This window comes from Natator depressus, chromosome 18, assembly GCF_965152275.1.
Source record: "Natator depressus isolate rNatDep1 chromosome 18, rNatDep2.hap1, whole genome shotgun sequence".
NCBI classification, from domain to species: Eukaryota; Metazoa; Chordata; order Testudines; family Cheloniidae; genus Natator; species Natator depressus.
The window spans coordinates 6,662,994-6,676,668 of NC_134251.1; the positions used below are offsets into that span (position 1 = coordinate 6,662,994).

The 13,675-nt window shown below is 54.7% G+C and overlaps 1 protein-coding gene across 2 annotated transcripts in view; it reads right to left on the reverse strand.

Annotated features, from left to right (window-relative positions):
- Positions 1-1,359: 1,359 nt before the first annotated feature.
- The window catches only part of MFAP2 (microfibril associated protein 2), a 35,373-nt gene continuing 23,057 nt past the window's right edge, over positions 1,360-13,675 (reverse strand). The window contains exons 3-9 of one of the 2 annotated variants that reach the window (XM_074975213.1): positions 10,721-10,804; positions 8,849-8,875; positions 8,330-8,416; positions 7,763-7,801; positions 4,476-4,563; positions 3,763-3,836; positions 1,360-3,239 (exon numbers count right to left, since the gene is read on the reverse strand). In XM_074975213.1, coding sequence (XP_074831314.1) covers positions 3,136-3,239; positions 3,763-3,836; positions 4,476-4,563; positions 7,763-7,801; positions 8,330-8,416; positions 8,849-8,875; positions 10,721-10,804 — 503 coding nt within the window. In that variant the 3' untranslated portion in view covers positions 1,360-3,135. Of the gene's footprint in view, positions 3,240-3,762; positions 3,837-4,475; positions 4,564-7,762; positions 7,802-8,329; positions 8,417-8,848; positions 8,876-10,720; positions 10,808-13,675 lie in introns of both variants that reach the window. The other variant, XM_074975212.1, reaches the window with a different exon arrangement.

Genomic DNA, 13,675 nt, shown 5'->3' on the forward strand with positions numbered 1-13,675 from the left:
CTGCCTCCCCACTTTTGCTGTCAGGGAGCGGCACCTGGTCCAAAGTCACATTAAACAGGAAGAAAAATGTGTGCCAAGTGAGTGTGTGTGATTTCATTCTCTCCTGCAGTAGGTTGCTGCCATTCGACTAGAATTATAGGGCTGGAGGGTAACTCAAGAGCCAATCCTGGGCCTTACCCAGTAGCAGATTGATTCATGTTTATAGATTATAAAGCCAGGAAGGACCTCCTGACTTAATTCGTGTTTGAGTTAACATGAGTAAATAGTTTTACTGCTGTCATACAGATCCCCTCAGGCTAGCGGTGAAACTGACAAGGATGGTCACTTTCAGGTTGTCACCAGGTGGAGCTGGACTATCTGACTTCTGGAGCCATACCTGCACTAGCTCTGATCAAGCTAGCATGCTAAAAATAGCAGTGTGCCCACAGTGGCGGGATAGGATAGCTGCCCTGAGTACAATTGAGTCGGGACCATTGATACATATGTGGGCAGCTAGTCCAGCCTGCTGCTCCACTTCCATTTTTAGCATGCTCCTATGTAGACCTAAATTATCCTGCTCCTGCTGGGGAAACCTAGAGGCGAACTCGTTGAAGCTAATGCTTCATCCAGCGCTGTCTTGGTACGGATTGAGGTTCTCTAGGCTGGCAAGGAGGGAATGTGGTCTGAGCCCAGGGACAAGTTACTGCTGCTTAATCAGCTCCTGCTTGGCCGCCAAGGGACTGAAATGTACGGTAGAACCTCAGAGCTATGGCCACCGTGGGATTGGGGGTTGTCCGTAACTCTGGAATGTTCATAACGCTGAACAAAGCAGAGTTCAGGCTCCACATCCAGCAGCTGACCCGCCAGGCCGGGTTTCCGCAGCAGCTGAGCCCCTCCCAGGGCTGCCCCCTGCGTGAGGGTGAAGGGGGGGGAGACAGGCAGCCCAGATGTGCCTACCTTTGAGATGCAATACAGCCATAGTACAGTATTTGCTTTTCTTTTTTTGGTCTCTGCTGCTGCCTGATTGGTTACTTCCAGTTTCACGTGGTGTCTGGTTGACTGGCCAGTCTGTAACTCTGGTGTTCGTATCTTGGAGGTTCTACTGGAGTTAAAAATGAAGGGCTGGAAGAGGAAAGGGGGAGCTGCAGCAGAAAGCACTAGGCTACTCCCTTCAGCCTAACCAGGACTCTGGCATTTGGCTCGGTTACAATGTTTGCAGGATGCTCTTTGCTGTCGGGATTTTGCTGAAGCCGCAGTGGCGTAATGCAAACTATTTTCATAGTAGAGCGTGTGGCAAGTCACTGACCAGCCCTAGCCGTTCCTCCCCCAGCTCAAGCTGTGAGCAAGCTCAGTGCCGCCAGCCGTGACCTTTTCAGGTTGTTTATTTTTTTAAAACATTCATTTTGTACAAAAAAAAAAAAAAAAAAGGAATTATCCGTACAACGCTACAGCGAAAGCAAGAAAACCAGAACAGTACAGGAGAATGCAGCGCTGCGTGGCCCCTCAAAGCCCTGGGAGCAAGTGAGGCTGGGCCAGTTCACTGCCCGCAGTCAGGGTCACATCTGCATCAATGGCCCAGCTTCTTTTTTACAAAAGCTATTTTGCAGTTGCTGTACTCAGCATTGCCATTTAGGAGCCTAAATCTCATTGACTGCCAATGGGATTTAGGTTCCTAAATCATTTACGCACAGAAATGCTGAGAGCGGTAACCCTAAATACCTGGCTCGAAGGGAAGGAGGGGAGGGGTCCCCCAGTTGGATCAGGTCTGGAGCTGCAAGAAAGACAGATTCCTGGCTCATTGAGGCAGAGACGGCCAATGATTTTTAAGTGAACAGTGGACCACAAGGCTCCCCTGCAGGTGGACACGGCTGGGAGTGGTACGGGGGAGCTGGCACCCGCCCGAGGAAGCAGAGAGATGAAGGAGCAAGAGCACGGGGAAAGAGTTAAAGTCCGCACCTGAAAAGGGCTGACTTTGGTAAAGCACAGAGGGAGATGGTACGAGTGGCCTCCATCCACCCGTCTGTGCGGTGTCTACCTCAAAAGAGTCATTTTCTCTTCAAGTAAGGACCAGGTGGGAGCAGGCACCAGCATCATCCGAGCTCTGAGTTTCTGAAGGGCCGAGCTCCTACAGTTGCGGTTGGCTGCAATGGGCGGAAGTTATTTGCTCTGGCAGCTGACCTCTCTAGCCCGTCATCTCCCCCATGGGATCCAAAGTCCCTGCACGGAGAGAATGGGCTTCTCCCATCTCTGCAGCAGCACCCAACGATGAAACTGCCAGCTGTCAAAATACGCCCCGGGCTGCCTCTCGGGCAGCACAACGTACCTGCTGCGGCCCAGCTCAGACATCTTCAGCCGAGCCGCTGTTTCCCTCACGGCAGTCGCCGTGGGTCAGGTAACAATCGGTGCTATCCTGACACTTGAGCAGAGGCGAATGGGGGCATGTGCCAAGCTGCCATTCAGCCAGCTGGCGCGTTCACAAGGAGACGGGGCGTGAGGCAGAGTGGGGGTGGGACACAGCGGGCAGAGCCCAGCTACAGCAGCGCTGTGGCAGCTACAGAGTTGACCAAGCCCGGCACAACTTTGGGGCCAGATGGGCCCCAAACAATAGACCCTTGGGCCAGCATCCAGGATGAGCTTCGAACTGCACCCTGGTCCAAACCAAGGAATAAAGCAGCAGCCATCAAATCCACTGGAAAGGAGGAGGAGGAGGAAGGAGAGACGGGGGCAACGGTCTAAGAAAGCAGCAAAAGGGTGGGGTGGGGGGGGACAGACCAGAAATTCAGACAACCCCTTACACTTGTTCTCTTGGATACTCTACGTATAAATTGAGCCAGCAGCCCAGCTGGGCTGGCGTGCGCCAGCTGCATCCAATCAGACTGCACTGGCTCAGCCCAGCCCCTGCCGGTGACTCTTCCAATATCATAAAAAGTAATAAAAAAACATAAAAATCCCTATATTATGTGCACAAAATGGACTTCTATGCTGTTTCATGCACCATGTTTCCTTAGCACCATTGACTTCATGAGCACAATGACAATGTTATTCTACCGGGGCAGACGGAAGGTAGCTCGGGGAGAGAGCTTTCCTCTGGGTCGGCTTGGCCTGGCCTTGAGCAGTTGTGGCCTGTGCGTCTGCTGGGGCATCCGCCGTCCAGCCTTAGCAGCCGCCGCAGCTTCTGGCGCAGGAGGTAGCCACGGTCTGGCAGAGGCCGCTGGTTGCCAGCACGCCGCATTTGGAGAACTTGTCACGGCACAGGTCAGCTGTGGAGGGGAGGCGAGGAACCATGAAGGAACAGAGCAGAGCTCAGGGGAACGGAACACGAAGTTTCAGGGTTTTGTCAAAACTGAAAACCAGAACTCCAGAAAGTTTCTACAGCTGAAGATTTGTTTTTATCCCTGTCTCCCCCGGGGGATAAAAGAAATCAGTTCCCGAGCAGCTGTGTCCAGGAGTTTAGCATCTTAGGGGCAGAGGGGCCAGCCTGTCCTAGGAAGGCAGAGCGAGGATTTAGTGGCTGGATCCTCTGCCAGCTTACACATCTGCCTCACCAGCCCCTCTGTACTGATCAAGGAGTGATTCGCACCCACTGCACAAGTTTAGGGTCCCCACAGGGTGTGAGCCAAGTCTCCCCTCCCCGCTTTTTGGAGAGCTGCCATTCAGCCAGCCTCCAGCTGAAATGTCCCTGCCTGGGGTCCTCCAGAGACCAGGACCTGTCCCGTCTTATGGGCCAATTCACACTGTGGCAGCAGCTCAGCCCCGGGGGCTCCTGGCGCGTCACTTCCTTACCTCGGAGCAGCTCTTCGTGGGCGCAGACAGTACGGACACAGATTTCCTTGTTAATAACGTACACCCGTCGAAGGCTGAAAGGGAGAGCAGAACACACGGCCTGAGACACCAGGGTGGAGGGAGTCCTGGACGTGGAGAGTGGGGGAAGGGCTCTTTGCTCTCTGCCCATGCTTGTGCCAAAGTGACCTGTATTTTCACTGCCAGCAGCTGAGTCAGCAGCAAAATGGGGGAGAACTCTTCCCCTCTAACACAAGCCACAGGGCAAAGGCTCTGGGGGCCCGTGAGAAGGTGCTGCAGCACCAGTGGCTCTCTGCTACCTATGTCCATACTAGCTTGTGGCTGTCAATGGAGGCTCACTCAAGGTCTGCCCTATCTCCCCCGCCCCCCATGTGTTACCACGAGTGGGTTGTGCGCGTGGACACAGGGCGAGTGAACGGGGCCACTCGCGCTACAAGCTCCGGTTCACTGGCTAGTGAGGACAAGCGTCACAAGCCCCTGCCCGTGTGTAGCTCAGATTCACTCCGGGCAAAGGGGCAGCCCCAAACACAGTTCGTCACACCACGAACTCCGAGCAGCCCAGACGGAACTGTTTGTTTTCCTTTATTAAATGCAGAACTGGGCCATCTTGGGGGATGCTCCTGGGACGGCCTATGAAAACACGGGGCCTGGCCCTCCAGCCAGGCCATGCGGGTGCAGCCCTGCCTGCCGCTTACCTGTAGAAGCAGATCTCGTTCAGGCACTGCTTGCAGGGCTTGTGGACGGAGTAGAGCCTGGTGCAGGGATACTGCTCCTCCCGGCAATCTGCCCAACGAGAGAACACAGGCACTGGGGACCGAGCACTAGCACGACATTGAACAGTCTGCGGACAGCTGCAAACTCAAGAGCAGCTGCTGTTGCTCTGGCATTGGCCCGCATGGGCGGTGCCTGGCTCATGGGGGAAGCTGAGAGGTAGGGATGAGTGTTTAACAGGGACCCACAATTTCATTTCAGATCCCTTGGTCAGCGAGCCACCCATCTCCCTTAACCCTTCCCTGAAGAGCAGCCTCTCCTGTTTCTTCTGCACTGGCTGCTAGTTCTGCAGCATGAGCCCAGCTGGAGTTCAGACCAGTCTGGGGCAGCGCAGGGCTGGGGGAGATCTTCAGTGGGCCCAGTCACCATCTCAATGGGAGTGCCATGCCAGGCACTGACTTGGATGTTCCTCAGCCTCAGCCTAGTCCTGGTTCCCTGAGTTAATGAAGTGCCACACAAGCAGAGTGGAGATGGAGTAGGAATGTCCTCTCTCTATTACACTTTTCATCCCGTAGGATCCCAAACGACTGTACCCACGTGCACGGGAATTGCTTTCAGGAGCAGTGAAATGCGGCCACTTCTAGGGTGGAACAGCACAACTGGTTAAATAGCCCCACAGCTTAGGGCAGAAAGTGAAGAACTTTATCTCCAATGAAAACTGGATGGGGGGGGCGGGGCGGAGGGACTTCAGGGAAGGAGATTTTAGTTACTGGAGCCGGACAGCTGAGTTAACGCCTTTCCTCTTGTGGCGAGGGCCACGGATCTTTAAAGAGCACAGTGGCCAGAACCTCAGCTTTCGACGACACCTCCAAAGCACAATAGCGCCCCCTGCAGAATGCTGGGGCATTGACCCAGCTGTCAGAGGGGGATGCCCCTCAACTGCATGAACGCCGGAGCCTTGCTTAGCTTGCAAACCCTGCTACTGGCACGGCTGTAGGGACCAGGAGGCAAAGTGCCCCCCCCCGGAGGGGGGCAGGAATGCCTACAGCTAGTATCTCAATGGGTGAAAGGGCAGGTGCTGATCTTGTGCTGCTACCGTGGGTGGGGGGGCTTCACAGATAAATACCCTGCTGCAAAGACTGAACAAGCTAAAAGCCACATCTTGCAAGGGCCTTGAATTGCATGCGGCTGGAGGGTAACCAGCACTTGGCAGGAGCCAGGCAGCTAATCCCTCGGGTAGTGCCAGCAGCCACGGTGGGGCCATCCAGCAGTTCCTGGAAAGCTGGCCTCACTAGGCAGGGCTCAGGAGTTCTCCGCCTCCTTTAGTTTGGCCCGGTATAATCTGGAAGGTGATCTCGATTTTTCCTTTTTTTGGGGCGGGGGGGGGGGAGAGAAAGCAGGAAAAATGTGATTTCGCGACACGTGCCAGAGTGGGACCATTGTGCTGCGAGCAGCCGATCTGTGTTTAGCTTGGAGCGGAGCAGAGCAGAGCACTCCGGCCTCTGTGCACGCTCGGCAGGATCGCTAGCTCTGGCCTGGAGCATGGCTTCGGCTGGCCTGCGCTGTCCCTCCGCCCCCACCCTGCAACCACGGCTGGTCAGCCAGCTGCGCGTGTAGCAGCCCTGCAACACGTCACTGGGAGACAGCCGACTTCTAACCCTCTCAACTGCTCTCAGCAACGTGTCCACCCCCGACATCGCAATGCTCCCAGTTGCGGAGCCAGATGGCACAACCCGAGTGATGGGTCGTTGGTGGCGGGCCGCAGAGTGAGCCTGCCCCCGCACCCACCCAGCAGAGTGGGCTCCTGTCCTGTGCCCGGCTCCCCATTCTGGGCGGTACAAACTGGCGCGTGGGATTGCAGTGCCATATGGGTGTCATGATGGACAGGCGGCTGGGCCAAATTGGAGTGAGTGGCGCTGCAATGTGGCACGTGAGGTCACAGCGCCATGGGACCCCGGGCACCGTGTTGCAATGCTCGGAGTGAGGAACTGGGTACAGCCCTGCGGGACAGGAGTGGCCACTGCTGGGTGACTGCAGGGTCCCCAAAAGGCATCCCTCATACACCTGGAGGCCACTGGGGGGGCTGTTGCTCCCCATCCTTATTAGCTCTGCCACTGAACGTTCCTCCTACACGCACAGATCCGATTCCTAACCCAAAGGCAGAGCGGTAACCAGTGGGCAAGAGAAGGAAACTCCATGGGGCTTTCAGCTGGTTCGTGTCTAACTCTAGGGCAGTGATGGCAGATGGTGTCGCAGGCAGAGTTTAGGGAGAAGGCGGAGGAGACCACCCCCCACTGCTCCTGAAGCTGTGAGTGAGGGGGAGAGGGAGGAAGTGGGATTGAGGAACAAATAAAGTGAAAGTCAAACAAGTGCATTGAAGTGAAAGAGCCAGAGAAATGCTGCTAAATGTAACAAGGTTCATTCGTAGCCTCCAGGGCTCCACCGGGCACCATGGCTTGGAAATCTATCCATGTGGGGGGAAATCAAGGGGGACTTTGTGCTTTCTCTGAGGTTTGGACATTTTCTCCCCACAGAGGAGGGGCTGCGCAGTGCAGGGTCTTTAAGCTACTCTCCGACATCAGTTAAAAAACCAAGGGTCACCGAGAGCATCAGCTGGAAGAGCCCGATCCTGCAGTGCCGGGAGAAGCGCTGCTGGATTCAGCAGGGCTGCTCCCAGAAGGGAGGGCTGCACGATCTGGTCCAAGGAGAGAACACTCTGTCCCCATCTACTATCCTGCTTGTTAATGGCAGGTTCTCTCTCAGACTCAAGGCAGCCCCGGATCAAAGGCAGATTGGCTGATATGTGGGGCAGCCGTGTCGGAGGAGATACAGGTTTCTTGCGCTTCTGGCAGACCTCAGACGATATGCTCACAATCGATCAATGGTGGTTTGAAGGATTAGAAGGTACAAGGGTGGCCTCATTAACTCCCTGCTCAATTTAAAGCGTTTCCTGTAAGCGAAACGTCATCAAAGCTAGAAATCCACCAGGCAGCCCCTGCCAGCTGGAGAGAGCCCCCAGCCCCGCCTCCCAGCTGTGGTGTCTCCTGCACGTTCCACCCCAGGTTGTCCTGCCTGCATGCTTGGGGGCGGAGGAGGGAAACCAGTGCCCTGGCTCCTCTCTCAGAGCTGGAGTGAGCAGCTTTTTCCACCTCCTTTATACTTTCCAGCCTTGCCTCCTGCAGGCCCTTCCTCCCACTCAGAGCTGACTTCAGGCATCTGCAGCTCCCGGAGTCACCCTACGGTTCGGAGAACAACAGGCTGCGGGTCTTACCAAGAGGTCCAGGTTCTGTGGGTTCGGTCTCGGGAAGAGCTGGAGGGGAAAGACAATAGGTGGAGCTGAGAACACAGCACCAGGCTGGGAGTGGGCTGCAAACTGGTATAACTCATGCTCCTGTCTATCTACGGTACATACAGGGCCCCCGTTTTTCCAGCATCTGAGCGCTTCACAATCTCAGATGTATTGATCCTCACCACGCCCTGCCAGACAGGGCGGGCCATTTTCCCCATTGTGCAGATAGGGAACCGAGGCCCTGAGAAACCAAGTGACTTGCCCAGGGGTCACACAGGGAGGCTATGGCAGAGCACACAGGTCTGCACAGTCCCAGGCCAGTGCACTAACCACTGCGCCATCCTCCCTCTCTGGGATAAGTGCTACTGCCCAGGAAAGCTACACACACACTGGACACTGTTTATACTCTGCTCCACATTTAAACAGCGGATCTGCTCCTCGGCTAGTGTACGGCAGCGGACATACTGACTACAATAGGACTACTCCGGCAGCAGACACGGCTGCCCACAGCCCCTCTCCGCCAGGAGTGGCGAAGGCTCCACAACGCACCGGGGGTTGGCGCTGGGATGATCTCCTGCTGGGTCTGTTGCTGGGACTGATACTGGAACTGCTCTTCGGGAGTGCGCTGGGTGACATCTGCCATGGAGAACGGACATGTTCAGGTTAATCAGGCACCACACGCACCCCCTGCCAAACGGGGCCAGAGACCCCAGCACTCTCCCTCCCCAGGAGCCTTGTTTTATTGGTCATTTTTCCAGTTTTCCCCGGGAGCCTCGTTTTGCAGTTTGGATCCTCCTCCATTTCTTCCTGAATCCAGCAGTGACATATCAATGCCACATAGTAACTGGGGCAACAGATTGCATCATAAAACCCCAGAGGACTAGACCTTCCCTGCAAGATCAAGGCAAAACAGAAGCCAGGCTGGGAACGGCAGAATTCATATTCCCAACAAAGCACAATTATGCCGCCTCCACGGCACGTTAGTTACACTCCAGCCAGTGCTGGCCAGCTGGAGCAAACAGGGCAGCTCAGAAGAGCAGATGAGTGCTCAACAGAGAAAGTGCTTACCTTGATAGTCATAGTAATCTTGATTGTCTAAAAACAAAACAAAAACAAAGCACAGAGAAAGGTCTCATTTTAGGAACAGCAAAGACCCAACATAGCATGTGGAAGAAGGAAACAAACTGCTCTTGTTCTCCCTGCACAAAACCTGTCTCGCCCAGTAATCTCGGTGGTGGCTGCGTCTCGCCTGGGATACTGACAGATTTCCTAACCCCAAGGGCAATGGAAATCCCAGTGGTTGCATTGTACAGGGAATCCACTCTAGGGTTTACAAGTCTGCTCTGAGTTGCTGATCGCCCAAGTCAATGGGAGGGAGAAGTGATCAGCATCTCTGGGGGAAAAATCAAGGCATAAACTTTCACCCACTGCAGTAGGGGAAGACATGGTTTGAGCGAGGACACAGTAGGTCAAAACTTTCTAAAGCGACTAATGGAGTGATCAAGACACCGTACAGGGGCCTAGTTTTCAGAGATCAGGTGTCCAGCACTTTCTGAAAGATGTTTCAAGTTGGGCCCCCCAAATTACTCATCGCTTTTGAAAATCTTGGCCATTGGTCTCTTCGGCCCATTTCCAGCGACTCTCCAGGGGGAATGTAAAATCCCAATAATTGTTTTTTTTCCAGATCAGATTAAATGATAATCCCAGCGGCCTGGACAACACTCCCTCACCGTAATGTCTGAAAGACCCTGGCTGAGAGAAAGCAGGTACTGAAGGCATAGCAGCTGCTACCTTTGCCTGGGCTTTCCATGTACCACCCCCACCAGTGTGTTGCAAAGAGCATTGGGCTATAAAGCACGTTCGGTTTAATTCAGTGACAGTTACCGTACTGGAACGCAACACATCTGTACGTTTAACAAATCTTAGACTGATCAAGGTTCATGGGCAGTGAATACACTTCTTGGAAGCAGCCTGGCACAACAGAATACCAGGAACCATCGGAGTTTAGTTGCTATATTGCAATAATCATTTCCCTGAAATCTCATGAGCCACTCTGAACAGGGGAAGTAGAAACCTGAGTCAGCCAAACTTCTGTTAATGGACTAAATTAGCTTTGCCAGATGGGAAAAGGCAGATTATTTTACTTGGGAGGACCCTAAATTGCCCAACCTTCTCTATCAGCTAGGGATGATCGTGGGCAGCATATCAGTTGTGAGTTTGTTGGGCGATGTGACAGTGAGAAACATTTCATGCAGTTTAAAGGCAACAGCATCCTGGAATGTAGAATTGGGGGTGCTTCTGTTTGTCTCTGGGCACCTTGTTACCAGGGAGATAGCAACAAATCCTGCCCAGTCCAGTCCCCTGCACTGAGATGACCCAGGGAGGTCCCTTCCAGTTCTACAATCCTATAAATCAGAAGAGTTCAGTGAAGCGCATCAGACATTTGGGGGGGTGGGATAGCTCAGTGGTTTGAGCATTGGCCTGCTAAACCCAGGGTTGTGAGTTCAATCCTTGAGGGGGCCATTTAGGGATCTGGGGCAAAAATTGGTCCTGCTTTGAGCAGGGGGTTGGACTAGATGACCTCCTGAGGTCCCTTCCAACCCGGAGATTCTATGATTACCAGGAACTGGTTTAGGGGGAAGTTTAATGGAGCGATATCTGTGGACTGGGATTGGAGCATGGGTTGGGAGGAGATCTCGCCAAGGACCCGAAAGGTGTAAATACCAGGGAGAGAGAGGAAAGGGTTGGCATGGGACAAACTGGAATGAAATCAAAAAGGGGACGTTCAGACTGAATATCAGGAAAAAACCCTCCTAGATGGCGAGATCTGTTAGGCAATGAAGCTGTCTCACCGAGACACACAAAGAGCAGGTGTGTATGTTGAGGGATGGAGCGGGCAGAGGGGGGAGATATATACATGAAGCCACCACGACCACTCACCTAACTGAGGGTCGTACTGGGAATACTGCAGCTGGTCAAGATAAGGGGGTCCTTCGAGATCGTACTGTCCCTGGGCCAGGAGCGCTGCTGGGAACATGCACACACACACACAGGAGAGAGAAATCATTGTGGTTTACTGAGTGATCAAAGTATTTGACCCTTTCAAAACGGCCCCCCATGCCCCTCCCGCTGCTTGTCCCTTGAGTGCGGGGCAGACACAGCGTAAGAAAGCTGCCCCCACTGCCCGTGGGATGGACACATAGAAGGGGAGCCAGCATCCTAGGCACAAGCCAACATCCAGGTGTCTGTGAGTTCAATCCCCCCTCCCACACCACACTCTCAGCAGCCCTGGAAGAGCCCCAATCCGCTGGCCTAGCAAAGCTCTTGGAAATCAACAACTGGACTCCACCGCCATGTTCACACGAGGGTGATCGTGTCTGAACTGGTTCACCAGCCCCCCCGGGACAGCCCATCGGGGGAATGCTAGACCAGTAGCAATGGCTCCTTTGGGTGGGTGAAGGGCTCAGTGCCTGGAAGTCGGCGGGCAGTGGTCAAAGCAGCACAGGGAGGCAACAGGCCCTTTGCTGCCTCAGTTTCCCTGAGAGTTTCATCGTCAGGGCTCGTCTGCATGAAGAGAGCTGACCTGACGCTCGGCCCCAGGATCGCCAGCGTGTGTCTCCGTGCAGCGTGGCTAGCCACCGTTCCTGGCAGCTGGGAAGGTCGGCTCAGGCCCGCAGGGGCTCAGTCGCTGTGATTGCCCCTTGTCAGGGTTTGGACAGGGCCGCTTGCAGAGCGGGAGTTCTCAGGAGAGGACTCCAGGTCAACCCGAACAGCACCAGCACCGTACAACCAGGAGGAACAGCGCAAGCTGGGCGGGAGTCTGGGACAGTTACTTGTCCCACGATGGCTCTACCGAAGCAGCTTCAACTAGCGGGAGCTGAACTCACATAGCGGCGACCCCGAAGGCCGCACAGTGCATTGAACTGAGCTACACGGGCCAGTGCTCTCCGTCTCCGCTGATCAGATGCACAGACTGTGGACTGCCTCCCCCCGCCCCGGGCAGGGACTCACAGGGGTCCTGGGAGAGCGTGCTTGGCATTGTCCTGCCTCAAACATCCTCCTCCTCACTGCAGGTGGGAACTTTATGAGGCCTCAAATTAGCCAAGTGCATGAACGTTTAGACCCAGCTGTGAGCCACCACCTCTCGGATGATGCATCCAGCCGTGTACTCAAGCACTAGGATTAAGGTTGCCAGTTTTGGGTGTGTTCCTGGAGATTTCATCACATGACAATCTTTAATTAAAGATTAATCTTTAATTCCAGGCCAATCGTAGGGTGAGTCATGCTACACAGAGACAGCACAAATGAGGGCCACAATTTCCTGCAGGGACCTCAGAGAGCACGGACCATGCTAGGTCCCAAAATCAGCAAATGAATTATCTCAAGTGTGGGACAGGCCTGCAAGCTGAGGGAGTCCGTCTGCTCCTGATCCTTGTCCCTCATCCTTTCCTACACCCACAGCAAGGTCTGGTGCCTGGAACTGGCTGGCTGGCAGCTTGGTAAATTTGTCTTGTCAAGCACAAGTTCAGGGAGTGTATTAGAAACGGGCGTCCCCGCCGAGGTGCACAGACAGACAATCACCTGACTGACAGCCCAACGGATTTACGCGTGGCTGGATCCAAGTTAAAACCACCCTGGGGTCCAATCTGGGCTGAGCTACCGACAATGCCGGATGCGGAGCAAAGTGGACATTTAAGGCCCTCTCCTCTGGATGTGCAGAGCACGTGTCGCACCCACGGCCCCCTGAGTGCCGATGGGGTACCCACGTCCAGATGGAAACATACCCCCAACCCTGCTGTGCTTATGGGACGCATGCACGCTAGTCTCTTCAGCCATTGCATTCAAATGCAGCTAGGAAAGCCGATGCACTGCAAGTCGAGGGCTTTGCAAATGAAGCAGGAAACTGAGACAAGTCTCCCTCCGTCTGGAAGTCATTGAGTGAACAAGAGCTCCTCCACTCCTCCACAAAGCAGCAGATGGCAGAGGAGGAAGGAGAAGAGCTGGCTTAGGCCCAGAAAGAGCAACAGCCTAACATGACTCAAGGCCAGGTAAAAACCCCAACCCTTGCAAGAAGCTGTAAGAGCCGAATCACTGCTCAGCACCCATTTTTTCCCCTGTCCATCTTCAGGCCCCACGGTGGGGTTGGAAAACGCACTTCCCCTCGGGACGCACATGGAAGTCTGGAAATTCCCACAGGGTCTCTCCTCCCTGACACACACACTTCATGTATAAAACAAACACAGGCCGAACGTCCAGTGGAGATCACTACCCACTGCCCCTTCCCTATCTGCACCTCTGAAAAAATACACCCAGCTAGTCCCCCGGGCCCGCCCCTTCTGCCTGAGGCCCCGCCCCCTCGCCCACCAGAGCCCCGAGCCCACCCCCTCCTGCCTGCCAAACCAGCTCAACCCCCAGGCCGCCTTCCAGCCCCTGAGTGCCAGCCCAACCCCCAAAGCAACCGGCTAGCCGAACCCCAGCCCGAGCTGAGCCCCTGCCGCTCTATGAAATCTGCCACCATACTCACCTGGCTGCCACCCTTCTGAACCCCAACCCTACGCTGCTCGCCACAGCTGCCACTGTTCATCTGAGTCAAACTTCAGCCTTCTCAAAATCAGCCATTTTGGGGAAGTCTCTGCCCCGCCAACCCTCGATCGTAGGCACAGCTCTGCCAGTGGCAGCGAGAGCCCAAGTGTAGACAGGCCTCAGGGACCACAGGTATTTTATAGACCTGCCAAGTTCAGAGGACACGATGGTGAAAATGCCCGAGCGCCGTCCACACTTGTGCTCCTGCTGGCAGGGGGGAGATGCCCCAAGAAGCTTTCCCGGAAAAAGCACACACTAGAGCTGGTCAAAACAATTTTGTCGAAAGATTCCTAGGGCATGTACTGTTCTGAC